We start from the raw sequence: 13,243 nt of genomic DNA on the forward strand, positions 1-13,243 counted from the left end.
ACCGGATTCACCTGGACTGGAAGGTAAGTGACTGCCAGTGAACAGACTTGGACTGGGAGGTAAGCTTGGAAGACCTGGAGTGGATTCTGCTGTCAATAACAACTTTTAAAAGACAGTTGGACAGGTACATGGACAGGAAAGGTTTAGCAGGAAATGGGCCAAACACAGGCAAATGGGACTAGCTTGGATGGGCATCTTGGTCAGTATGTAACAGTTGGGCTGAAGGGCCTGTTTCCATGCTGTATGACTCTGTGACTCTATAACACTAAGGGAAAACTAAGGGAAAATATCTGTGCTTGTCTTTAGTGTGAATCTATGTAAACCATTTACAGCAGGATTACAGCTGATGGTATAGAATCAGAGTTTTACAGCACAGGAACAGGCTCTTCAGCCCATCTCATCCATGCCAACCAAGTTGCCTACCTGAGCTAGTCCCATTTGCCCACGTTTGGCACATATCCCTCGAAACCTTTCCTATTCATGTCCCTGTCTAAATGTTTTTTAAACATTGCAACTGTACCCACCTCTACCACTTCCTCTCACAGCTCATTCCGTAGACCCTCCATCCTCTGCATGGAAAAATTTGCCCCTCACATCCCAATTAAATCTTTCCCCTCTCACCTTAAATCTATGTCTTCTGTCATCATCTTATGACAGGAGCCAAACACAAAGCAATGCTTGGGCATGATGCCACAATGATAGTTGCACCAAAACATCTTCAGAGAAAAAATTACACTGCTTTATACTAAATTATACTGCAGTTTTACCAAAAGGTTTCAACAAATTTATTGCATGACAAAAATACCAGAAAAAGACCCATTTATTCCTACTCCCTTTCCTATCTGTCAGCCAATTTTCAATCCATGCCAGTATATTACCCCAAGACACAAGAGATTCTGCAGATGCTGGAATATGGAGCAACACACACAAAATGCTGGAGGAACTGTCCTGATGAAGGGTCTCGACCCCAAACATCGACTGTTTATTCCCCTCCATAGATGCTACCTGACCTGCTGAGTTCCTCCAGCATTTTGTGTATGTTACCCCAAGATCTCATGTGCTTTTATTCTTCATGCTAACTTGTTATGTGGGACCTTCTCAAATTCTAAATACACAGAAGCCAGAGGTTCTCCCTTAACACATTCTACAAGTTACATCCTCAAAATCTCCAGCAGCAAAAATTAGTTGAATAAGATTATTATAAGATCTTTATTAGTCACATGTACATCAAAACACACAGTGAAATACATCTTTTGCATAGTGATTTTGGGGGGCAGCCTGCAAGTGTCGCCACGCTTCCAGCACCAACTAGCATACCCATAACTTCCGAACCCATACGTCTTTGGAATGTGGGAGGAAACTCCTTACAGACAGTGGCCGGATTTGAACCCAGGTCGCTGGCGGTGTAAAGCATTGTGCTAACCACTATGCTACCGTGCTGTCCCTTTCATAAACTCATGCTAACTCTGTCCAATCCCTTTTACATTTTCCATGTGTTCTGTCATTGCATATTCTATAATAGATTCCAGCATTTTCCTCTCTACTGACAAACTAAACAATATTACCAGGTCCCAGAGTGAAGAATAATATGGACAAGTCTATTATTGGGAATATACAAAGTACCAACTCTTAATGCAAAAGCTTTATCACAATCACTGACCTCATCGGCTCTGGAGACCTCCCCTCTACAGCCTCCAACCTCATAGTTGCCCTACCCTGCACTGCCCATTTCTACCTCCTACCCAAGATTCAAAAGCCCAACTGCCCCGGTAGACCCATTGTTTCTGCCTGCTCCTGCCCCACTAACTTGTGTCCTCATATCTTGACTCCATTTTGTCCCCCTTGGTTCAGTCCCTTCCTACCTACATCCATGACACCTCGCATGTTCTTCATCACTTCAACAACTTCCAGTTCCCTGGCCCTGACCTTCTCATTTTCACCATGGACGTTGAGTCTCTGTACACTTCCATCCCCCAACAGGAAGGCCTTAAGGCTCTCCATTTCTTTCTCAATAACAGACCCAACCAGTTCCCCTCCACTCTCCTCCATCTGACGGAACTGGTACTCACCATCAACAACTTCTCTTTCAGCTCCTCCCACTTTCTCCAAACTAAAGGTGTAGCCATGGGTACTTGCATGGGCCCCAGTTATGCCTGCCTTTTTGTCAGCTTCGTGGGACAGTCCATACTCCAAGCCTACACCGGTAACGCCCCCCAACTCTTTCTCCACGACAATGACGACTGCATTGAGGCTGCTTCCTGCACCCGTGCTGAGCTCGTCAATTTCATCAACTTTGTCTCCAACTGCCACCCTGCGCTCAGATTCACTTGGTCCAATTCCAACACCTCTCTCCCCTTTCTGGATCGAGCTCTCTGTCTCCATCTCTGGAGACAGATTAACCACAAACATCTTTTACAAACCCCACTGACTTCCAGTTACCTTGACTACACCTCTTCCCACCCTGTCACTTGTAAGGATGCCATCCCCTTCTCCCAGTTCCTCCACTCTGCCGCATCTGTCCCCATGATGAGGCTTTCCATTCTAGAACATTAGAGATGTCCTCCTTCTCCAGGAACCGAGGTTTCCCATCACCATCAATGCTGCCCTTGCCCGTATCTCCTCCACTTCCCACACGTCTGCCCTCAACCCCCTCGCCCCCCCAACATAAGAGGAACAAGGTTCCCCGTGTCCTCACCTACCACCCCACAAGCCTCCACATCCAGCACATCGTTCTCCGCAACTTCCGCCACCTCCAATGGAATCCTACCACCAGGCATCTTCCCCTCATCCCCTCTCTCTGCTTTCTACAGGGAATTGCTCTCTCCACGACTCCCTTGTCCACTCGTCCCTCCCCATTGATGACCCTCCCGGCACTTATGCCTGCAACCGCACCAAGTGCTACACCTGTCCCTACACCTCCTCCCTCACCACCATTCGGGGTCCCAGACAGTCCTTCCAGGTGAGGCAGCACTTCACCTATGAGTCCAAGGGTGTCATTTATGGCATCCAGTGCGGCTTCCTGTACATCGCTTCGTCGAGCAGCTTTGCTCCGTTTGCCGCAACAGCCAGGACCTTCTGGTGGCCACCGAATAATACCACTTCAATTCCACATCCCAATCCCATACTGACATGTCTATCCATGGCCTCCTCTACTGCCACGTTGAGGCCATACGCAGGTTGGAGGAACAACACCTCATATTCCACCTTGGGAGTCTTCGACCTGATGGCCTCAACATAGATTTCTCTAACTTCCAGTAACCCCTCCCCTTCTTTTTCTCCCCCCCCCCCACCCCACTCCTTTGTCTTCCCGTTTTCTTGCGGCTCCCTTTCCCCGCCTTGATGACCTGCCCATCTCCTCTCCTCCTCCATCCTTTATTTCATGGTCCACTGCCCTCTCCTACCAGATTCCTTCTTCTTCAGCCCTTTGCCTCTTCTACTGATCACCTCTCAGCTTATTACATCTCCCCCCTCCCCCACCCATCTACCTACCTTCCTTCCCCCTCTCACCTGGGCTCGCCTATCACCTGAACTCACCTATCTCCTGCCTGCATGTGCTCCTCCCCCTCCCCCCACCTTCTTATTCTGGCTTCTGCCCTCTTCTTTTCCAGTCCTGATGAAGGGTCTCAGCCCGAAATGTCGGTTTATTTCCCTCCATGGATGCTGCCTCAGCTGCTGAGCTCCTCCAGCACTTTTTGCGTATTGCTCCAGATTCCAACACCTGCAGAATCTCTTGTGTCTACATACTGAATCAGTCCAGCCAACTAATCAGAATTCTCTCATCTATTTCCCATACCTCTGCTCTTACCCCTTCTCCCCAGATGGAACAAGAACCCCTGGTACTTATCTTGAATCCCACCAGCCCCTGCATTCAACAGAGCATTGTTTGCAATTTCTGCCAGCTCCAACAAGATTCCATCACTAGACACATTTGCCCCTCCCTCCCCTTTCAGTATTTCCAATAGGATTACTCCCTTTGTGACCCCTGGCCTTTGTGACATCTGTTCCCAACTACCATTCCCCATCATATGGACATTCCCATGCAACACGACGTGACACACCTGCCCTTTCACCTCTTCCCTTCCCACCATCCAGGGACCCAAACATTCTTTCCAGGTGAAGCAGTGATTCACCTGCACTTCTCCCAATCTGGTGTACTGTATTTGTTGTTCACAATGGGACCTTCTTTATGTTGGAGAAACAAAACGTACATTGGGTGGTGGTCAATTTGCAGAGCAGTTGCACTCATGTTGCAGGAATGACCCTGAGCTTTCAGTTGCCTGCTGTTTTAATTCTCCATCCCACTCTGACCTGTCTGCAGCTACTGCACTGTTACATCAACACCCAATGCAAACTCGAGGAACAATACCTCATCATCCATCTGAGCATATGGCAGCCTTCTGTACTTAATAATGAATCCTGTCTTTAGATAAAATGCTCGTTCTTCCTGACTATATCAGAACCATTTCCACCTGCATCCTGTTTTTCTTCTCCTGTCTCTACTCTGGGCTGCTGAACATGTCCCGGTACGCCAGAACCATATCAGCCACAAATTGCACCACCATAACACATTATCCCATCTGTCATATGTGTTCATTCTGTCAGAAAAATTCTCTTGGTTTCACCCACATATCACTGCCACCCAGACAAACTTGTTTCTCTCTTTCAGGTCTGATGAAGGGTCCCTTATCTGAACATTTAACTTTCCAAAAATGCTGCCTGATCTGCTTGGTCTTTCCTGCATTTTCCGTCTTTTTTTCTTTATCCTACTCACGTAGGTCGAGCCAACTGGGTAAGTCTCACCATTAACAACTGATTACACAGGCCCTGTGGCTTAATGTGCTGATAACTGTCCCCATTAAGTCATTTCGACTCAACCCAGACACTCCCCTCATTTCTCCACATCTTTCTTACTGAAAACTACTTGCTTCTCCCTCTTTCCCAGTTCTGACAAAGGGGTTCAGACCCAAAATGTTGACTGTTTCTCTTTCCATAAATGCTGCCTGACCTTTGGAGTTTTTCCAGCATTTCCTGTTTTTGAATCGGAACCCAAGAATATTAGGTGTGACCACACTAATAGGGTTGTATTACTTTCAAGTTAATTATGGATAAGGATAGGTCTGGTCCTCAAGTTGAGGTTCTAAATTGGAGAAAGGCCAATTTTGTGGAAATGAGAAAGGATCGAGGAAGAGTGGATTGGGATGTTGTTTTCTGGCAAGGATGTGTTCAATAAGTGGAAGGCCTTCAAAGGTGAAATTTTGAGAGTGCAGAGTTTGCATGTTCCTGCCAGGATTAAAGGCAAAATTAACAGGCATAGGGAACCTTGGTTTTCAAGGGATATTGGCGATCTGGTTAAGAGAGAGGTGTATAGCAGGTATAGGCAACTAGGAACAAATGAGATACTTGAAGAGTATAGAAAATGTAAGAAAATACCAAAGAAGGAAATCAGGAAGGCAAAAAGAAGACATGAGGTTGCTCTGGCAGATAATGTGAAGGTAAACCCTAAGGGTTTCTACAAGTATATTAAAAGGATAGTAAGGGACAAAATTGGTCCCCTAGAAGATCAGAGTGGTGGGCTATGTGTGGAGCCTCAGGAGATGGGGGAGATCTTAAATAGCTTTTTTGCATCAGTATTTATTCAGGACTCTGGCATAGTGTATATGGAAGGAAGGGAAACAAGCAGTAGTGTCATGGAACATACAGAGATTAAAGAGGAGGAGGTGCTTGCTGCCTTACAGCGAATAAAGGTAGATAAATCCCCCATCCTGACAGGGTATTTCCTCGGACCTTGAGAGAGACTAGTGTAGAAATTGAAGGGGCCCTAGCAGATATATTTAAAATGTCCTTAGCCACGGGTGCGATGCCGGAGGACTGGAGGGTAGCTCGTGTTGTTCCATTGTTTAAAAAAGGTTCTAAAAGTAAACCAGGTAATTACAGGCCAGTGAGCCTGACATCAGTAGTAGGTAAATTATTGGAAGGTGTTCTGAGAGATCGGATATACAAGTATTTGGACAGCCAAGAGCTGATTAAGGATAGTCAGCATGGCTTTGTGTGTGGTAGATCATGTTTAACAAATCTTGTAGAGTTTTTCGAGGAGGTTACCAAGAAAGTAGATGAAGGAAAGGCTGTGGATGTTGTCTACATGGACTTCAGTAAAGCCTTTGGCAAGGTCCCACATGGGAGGTTAGTTCAGAAGGTTCAGACACTAGGTATCCATGGAGAGGTTGTAAACTGGATTCGAAATTGGCTGTGTGCGAGAAAACAGAGAGTGGTAGTGGATGATTGTTTCTCAGACTGGAGGCCTGTGACTAGTGGTGTGCCTCAGAGATCTGTGCTGGGACCATTGTTGTTTGTTGTCTATATCAATGATCTAGATGATAATGTGGTAAATTGAATCAGCAAGTTTGCTGATGACACTAAGACTGGAGGCGTTGTGGACAGCGAGGAAGGCTTTCAAAGCTTGCAGAGGGATCTGAACCAACTGGAAAAATGGGCCAGAAAATGGCAGATGGAATTTAATGCAGACAAGTGTGAGGTGTTGTATTTTGGAAGGACAAATCAAGGTAGGACAAATCAACATAGGACATACCCAGTAAATGGTCGGGCACTGAGGAGTGCAGAGGAACAAAGGGATCTGGGAGTTCAGATACATAATTCCCTGAAAGTAGCATCACAGGTAGACAGGGTTGTAAAGAAAGCTTTTGGCATCCTGGCATTCATAAATCAAAGTATTGAGTATAGGAGTTGGGATGTTATGGTGAGGTTGTATAAGACATTGGTGAGGCCAAATTTGGCGTATTGTGTGCAGTTCTGGCCACCTAAGTATAGGAAGGATATCAGTAAGATTGAAAGAGTGCAGAGAAGATTTACTAGAATGTTGCCGGGTCTTCAGGAGTTGAGTTACAGGGAAAGATTGAACAGGTTAGGACTTTATTCCTTGGAGCGTAGAAGAATGAGGAGAGATTTGATAGAGGTTTACAAAATTATGAGGGGTATAGACAGAGTAGATGCAAGTAGGCCCTTTCCACCTAGATTAGGAGAGATAAGTATTAGAGGACATGGCTTTAGGGTGAAAGGGGAAAGGTTTAGGGGGAACATCAGGGAATCTTCTTCACTCAGAGAGTGGTGGGAGTGCGGAACAAGCTGCCGTCTGACTTGATAAATGCGGACTCACTCTTAAGTTTTAAGAATAGATTGGATAGATACATGGACTGGAGAGGTCTGGAGGGTTATGGATTGGGTGCCGGTCAATGGGACTAGCGGAATAAAGTTTCAGCACAGACTAGGAAGGCTGAATGGCCTGTTTTCTGTGCTGTAATGTTCTATGGTTCTAATAGTTAGATGATATATCTGAGATATCAAAACTAAGCCACTCTAATTAAAAACTGTATGTTGCCATATCAGATATTACAAATAATATTCTTACTTCAGTTATTGGGACATCATCCTTCAATTCAGCTGTGTGGCAAGCCAGCAAGCCAATCAGACGGACCATTTTAGCACGACTGAAACGAAGAGGATACATGTTAACTATTGGGAACACAAAATCACAATACCAACAGTATCCTTATGCAAGTATTCTCGCTAAAATTTTCACTGTACCTTGGTACATGTGACAATAATAAACCAAGTTCAATATACTTGTATTAAAATGCAATTTCAGCAATCTTGGGATTAATTTTATAGTTTGCCTGTATTTGTGCCAACTTTTCTTAACTGTTAAATTGCAATGCCAGTGAGGAAAATGAGATAAGATTTCTTTATTAGTCACGTAAATCGAAACACAGTGAAATGCATTTTATGCGTAGAGTGTTCTGGGGCGGCCCGCAAGTGTCACCACGCTTCCAGCGCCAACATAGCATGCCCACAACTTCCTAACCCGTACGTGTTTGGAATGTGGGAAGAAACTGGAGCACCCGGAGGAAACCCACGCAGACATGGGGAGAACGTACAAACTCCTTACAGACAGCAGCAGGAATTGAACCCAGGTCGCTGGCGTTGTAACAGCGTTACGCTAACCTCTGCACTACTGTGCCACCCTAAATAAACTTCTTTGGAAAACTTTCTTGGAGTTACAGAATAGCCACAAAACACACTGTTGCAAGAGAAATATTAAAAAGTTGTTCATGACAAGGGCATTCTCCCTGTTTAAGTACATGATGCAAAAATAATAACACACAGGCCTTTCAACAGCAAGTTATTACTGCCCTCCAGTGGCCGAACTAAACATATAGTTTGCAACATTCATTACCAAATTGCCATTACCAGACTCATTACCAAATTGCAGGTAGTCATTATTGTGTTCTTGAAAGGAGCAAAGTTCAGATATCATTTAGGATGACAATATTAATCTTTCTGGCCACCTTCACTGAAAGGCAATATCTTTGAAAAATAAGGGATTTTTCACTTCAGTTAATTCCCTTCATTATTAGCCTCATACTTTGGAGATTCCCTGAAGTTCCAACATACCTTTAATCCTTACTAACCTTTAATTCTTCCCTTTCTCTCTGATGCCTATTACCCACCACCTTAAATGTTATTCATACCTTTGTGAGCTTGAACTGTCACAAAAAAGTAAACAATCAGAAACACAAAGCAGGAAAATCATTTTCGATGAAACACACAAAGGTGCTGGAGGAATTCAGCGGGACAGGCAGCATCTATGGAGGGAAATGGACAGTTGACGTTTCGGGTTTCGAGACCCGAAATGTCAACTGTTCATTTTCTTCCAAAGATACTGCCTGACCCACTGAGTTCCTCCAGCACCTTTGTGTGTTGCTCCAGATTTCCAGCCTCTCGTGTCTCCAAATTGCATTAGATAACTCATTGAGCATACAGCAGCTTGTAATCATTCCTATCATTTGTGCAATTCTGATCTGTTTACTGAGTAATGTCACTGAGAGAATGAATCTTCACATATTCTGAGGTGATTCCAATCTCCAGCCTGCTCTGCCATGGCAATTCAAGTGCTTGTCCAGATACTTTGGAAATATTGTGAGAGTACTTGCCTCCACCGCCCGAGGCAGTGTGTTCCAAATTCTAACCACAGTCAGGGTGAAAAAAATTCTTCCCCACACCTCCTCTAAACATCCTACTCTTCACCTTAAACCTTTGCCCACACCTCTGCCATAGGGAGAAAATTTCTTGCTTTCTACCTTATCTATGACTCTCACAATTTTGTACATCTCAATCAGGTCCCCCTTCAGCCTCCTCTGTGCCAAGAAAAACAAATCCAGCCTCTCCAGTGTCTCCAATTAACTGACACATTCCATCTCAGGCAACATCCTGGTAAATCTCCTCTGCATCCTCTCCAGTCAATCACATCCTTCTTATAGTGTGGCGACCAGAACTGCGCACAATGCTCCAGCCGTAACCTAACCAAAGTTTTATAAAGCTGTACCAAGCTCTCCTTGCTCTTATATTTTATGTCCCAGCAAATGAAGGCAAGCGTTCACTCGTCACCACCCTGTGTTGCAATCTTCAGGGACCTTTGCACTTATACACCAAGGCCCCTTCGTTCCTCAGTACTCCCTGGGGAATTGGAACATTATTGTCACATGTACCAAGGTACAGTGAAAAATTTGTCTTGGATACTGTTCATACGGATCAATTCATTACACAGTGCATTGAGGTAGTACAAGGTAAAACAATAACATAATGCAGAATAAAGTATAACAGCTTCAGAGGAAGTGCAGTGCAGGTAGACAATAAGGTGTAAGGTCATAACGAGGTAGATTGTGAGGTCAAGAGTCCATCTTATCGTACTAGGGAACCGTTCAATAGTCTTATAACAGCAGCACAAAAGCTGTCCTTGAGCCTGGTGGTACGCGCTTTCAGGCTTTTGTATCTTCTGCCCGATGGGACAGGGGAAAGAAGAGAATGTCTGGGGTGGGTGGGCTCTTTGATTATGCTGGCTTCTTTTTTCTTTTTACACTATTTTTATTAATTCCGCAAAGAAAATACAGAGCACGTGAATCAAGAAGGTAAAAGTACTACTAAATACATTGTGTTAAATCATATTTGAAATCACAATACTCTATATTAATAATCACACACGATAATTAATTAATGACAAATAAATTGGAATAATTTTAATATAAAAAAATCTAAACCCACTACCAAGACCAAAGCTGTTTAATAAAGGAAAGGACAAGGAAAAACCCTTGACACGTGGCGATATCAGCCAATATCTGTATTTTAGTCACCAAATCAAAGGTTTTGAAAATACTTCAAAAAAGGTCCCCACAACATTTGAAAATCTAAGTTAGATTCAGAAATTGAACAATGGATCTTCTCTAAATTTAGGTATGACATAACATCCCGTAACCATTGAGCATGAGTAGGCGGAGTGACTTCCTTCCATTTAAACAACACAGAGAAATGAAAGCCACAATGTGTAGGTCACAAGCCTCCAAAGTTACATCTTTTTCTCCAACAATCCAAAATAATGCAGTCAGAGAATTAAGTTTAAAATTTATTTTAAAGAGCACAAAAAAAGTTTGAAACACCTCTGTCCAATATTTTTTGAGACTCTGACATGTCCAAAACATGTGAATTAAAGAAGCCTCTCCATTATTGCATTTATCACAATAAGGAGATACATCCAAATAAAAATGGGATAACTTGTCTTTAGACAAGTGAGCTCTATGGACCACTTTAAATTGAAGGAGAGGGTGACGGGCGCATCATGATGAAGTATTGACCAATTTAAAAATTTCATTCCAAGTATCCTCAGAGATTGAAATCTGCAAGTCTTGTTCCCAAGCATTTTTAATTTTATCTAAAGGAGCCTTACTCATTCCTAATAACTTGTCATAAATATTAGATATTGAGCCATCATAAAAAGGCTTCAAATTAAAAATTACATCTAGTAAGTTCTTATCAGGACTCATAGGAAAAGAGTGTAATTGAAATGAAGAAAGTCTCTAATTTGTAAATATCGGAAGAAATGAGTTTTAGGTAAACTATATTTGGTTGACAATTGTTCAAATGAAGAAAGATTTCCTCCAACAGACAGATCCTGAAAACACGTAATACCCAATTTGTCCCACTCTTTAAAAACTACATCAGTCATAGAAGGTTTAAAAAAAAGTTAGAAAAAATGGGACGAGACAAAGAAAATCTCGATAAACCAAAATGTTTTCTAAATTGTAACCAAATCCTCAAAGCATGTTTAACTACTAGGTTATCAGTTAGTTTGTTTAATGATAAAGGAAATGAAGAGCCAAGCAAAGAAATAATAGAAATTTTTTTAACAGAGTTAGCTTCCAAAGAAACCCAACCTGGACAAGCCTCATAATTAATGTAATGTAACCAACACGTAAGATTTTGTATATTGACTGCCCAGTAATAAAACCTAAAATTAGGTAAGGCTAAACCTCCATTCTTTTTAACCTTCTGAAGGTGAGCTTTATTTAATCTGGGATGTTTGTTTTTCCAAATGTAAGAAGATATAATTGAATCAAGAGAATCAAAAAAGGACTTAGGAATAAAAACAGGTAAAGCCTGAAATAGGTATAAAAATTTAGGTAGAATATTCATTTTAATAGAGTTAACTCGGCCAATCAATGATATAGAGAGAGGTGACCAACTTGATAAAACCCTTTTCACATAATACAGTAAGGTAAGAAAGTTCTCTTTAAACAAATGTTTATAGTTTTTAGTAATCGTTACGCCTAAATAGGTAAAATGATTTCTTACAATTTTAAAAGGAAGGTTAATATCAAGTGATATCAGATTATTCAAAGGAAAAAGTTCACTCTTATGTAAATTCAATTTGTATCCTGAAAACTGACTGAAACAGGAAAGTAAAGAAAGCATAGGAGGTAACGAGGTCGCAACATTAGAAATAAAAAGTAATAAATTATCAGCATACAGCAAAACTTTATGGGTAATACCTCTTCGAGAGGTACCAGCAATACCTCTAGATTCTCGAAAAGAAATGGCCAAGGGTTCTAAAGCCAAATCAAAGAGCAAAGGGCTCAAAAGGCATCCCTGTCTGGTTCCACACTGAAGTTTAAAAGGCTTGGAATTTTGAAATTAGTAAGAACTCGAGCAGAGGGGGATAAATAAAGTAATTTAATCCATTGAATGAAATCGGGCCCAAAGTTAAATTCCTCTAAACTTTTAAGTAAGTAATTCTATTCAACCCGATCAAAGGCCTTCTCAGCATCCAAAGATAGCACACATTCCAATATTTCCTTAGAGGGAGAATAGATAATATTCAATAAACGACAAATATTAAAATGAGAACATCGATTTTTAATAAAACCAGTCTGATCATCGGATACAATTGATGGTAAGATGTTTTCCAATCTGCGAGCCAGAACTTTAGATAAAATTTTAACATCTACATTAAGTAACGAAATTGGTCTGTATGAAGAACATTCTGTTGGCTTCTTATTTTTCGTAAGAATGAGTGAAATAGAAGTTTCATAAAAAGATTGTGGTAACCTACCCAATTTGAAAGAATCTGAAAAAAGAGAACATAAATGAGGTATAAGCAATGAGGAAAGGGCCTTACAAAATTCTCCAGGAAATCCATCAAGACCCAGAGTATTTCCAGAGTGCAAAGACCATACAGCCTCGGTGATTTCCTCATAAGCAATAGGTTGATCCAGCTGTTTTCGGTTATCGGCAGAGAGTATCGGAACGTTTAATTAGTCAAAAAAATTATTCATTACAGTATCATCTTTAGGAAAATCAGAACTATAAAGTTTACAGTAGAATTCTCTAAAAGTATACTTTGTTTTTAAATGATCAGTTGTCCTCGCACCATTGGCTTTACAGATTTCTTTAATTTGCTGTCTAGCAATAGAGGTTTTTAATTGGTTTGCCAGTAATTTACCTGTTTTATCTCCATGAATATAAAATTGACTCTTATCTTTTAAAAGTTGACTTTCAATTGGATATGTTAAAAGAAGATCATATTTAGTTTTAATTTCAATTTGCCTTTTAGATAGAGCAGAATCTGGATCCAGAGCATATTTTTGGTCTAATAGTTTCAACTGATTAGCTAAGTCAACTCTCTCTGTTAGCTTTTTTGCTAACGCTTGCTGTATAAGAAATAATTTGTCCTCTAAGGCCTTAAAAGCGGCCCATATAATAAGACTGGAAGTCTCTTCCGACGTATTCTCTTTAAAAAAGAGAGTAATTTGTTTGTCCAAGAATTTTAAAAAGTCTTTATCAGGTAACAAAGTTAGATTAAAACACCAAAATCTGTTTGTCTGAGGAAATCCAGGAAGAT

General features: G+C 41.7%; 1 protein-coding gene across 2 annotated transcripts in view; it reads right to left on the bottom strand.

The window, feature by feature from the left end:
• Positions 1-13,243, bottom strand: part of ulk4 (unc-51 like kinase 4) — a 527,384-nt gene that overhangs the window by 405,165 nt on the left and 108,976 nt on the right. For both annotated transcript variants that reach the window (XM_052015441.1, XM_052015440.1), the window contains exon 17: positions 7,424-7,502. In XM_052015441.1, the coding sequence (XP_051871401.1) occupies positions 7,424-7,502 (79 nt within the window). The remainder of the gene's footprint in view (positions 1-7,423; positions 7,503-13,243) is intronic.

This window comes from Pristis pectinata, chromosome 5 (genome assembly GCF_009764475.1).
Source record: "Pristis pectinata isolate sPriPec2 chromosome 5, sPriPec2.1.pri, whole genome shotgun sequence".
NCBI classification, from domain to species: Eukaryota; Metazoa; Chordata; class Chondrichthyes; order Rhinopristiformes; family Pristidae; genus Pristis; species Pristis pectinata.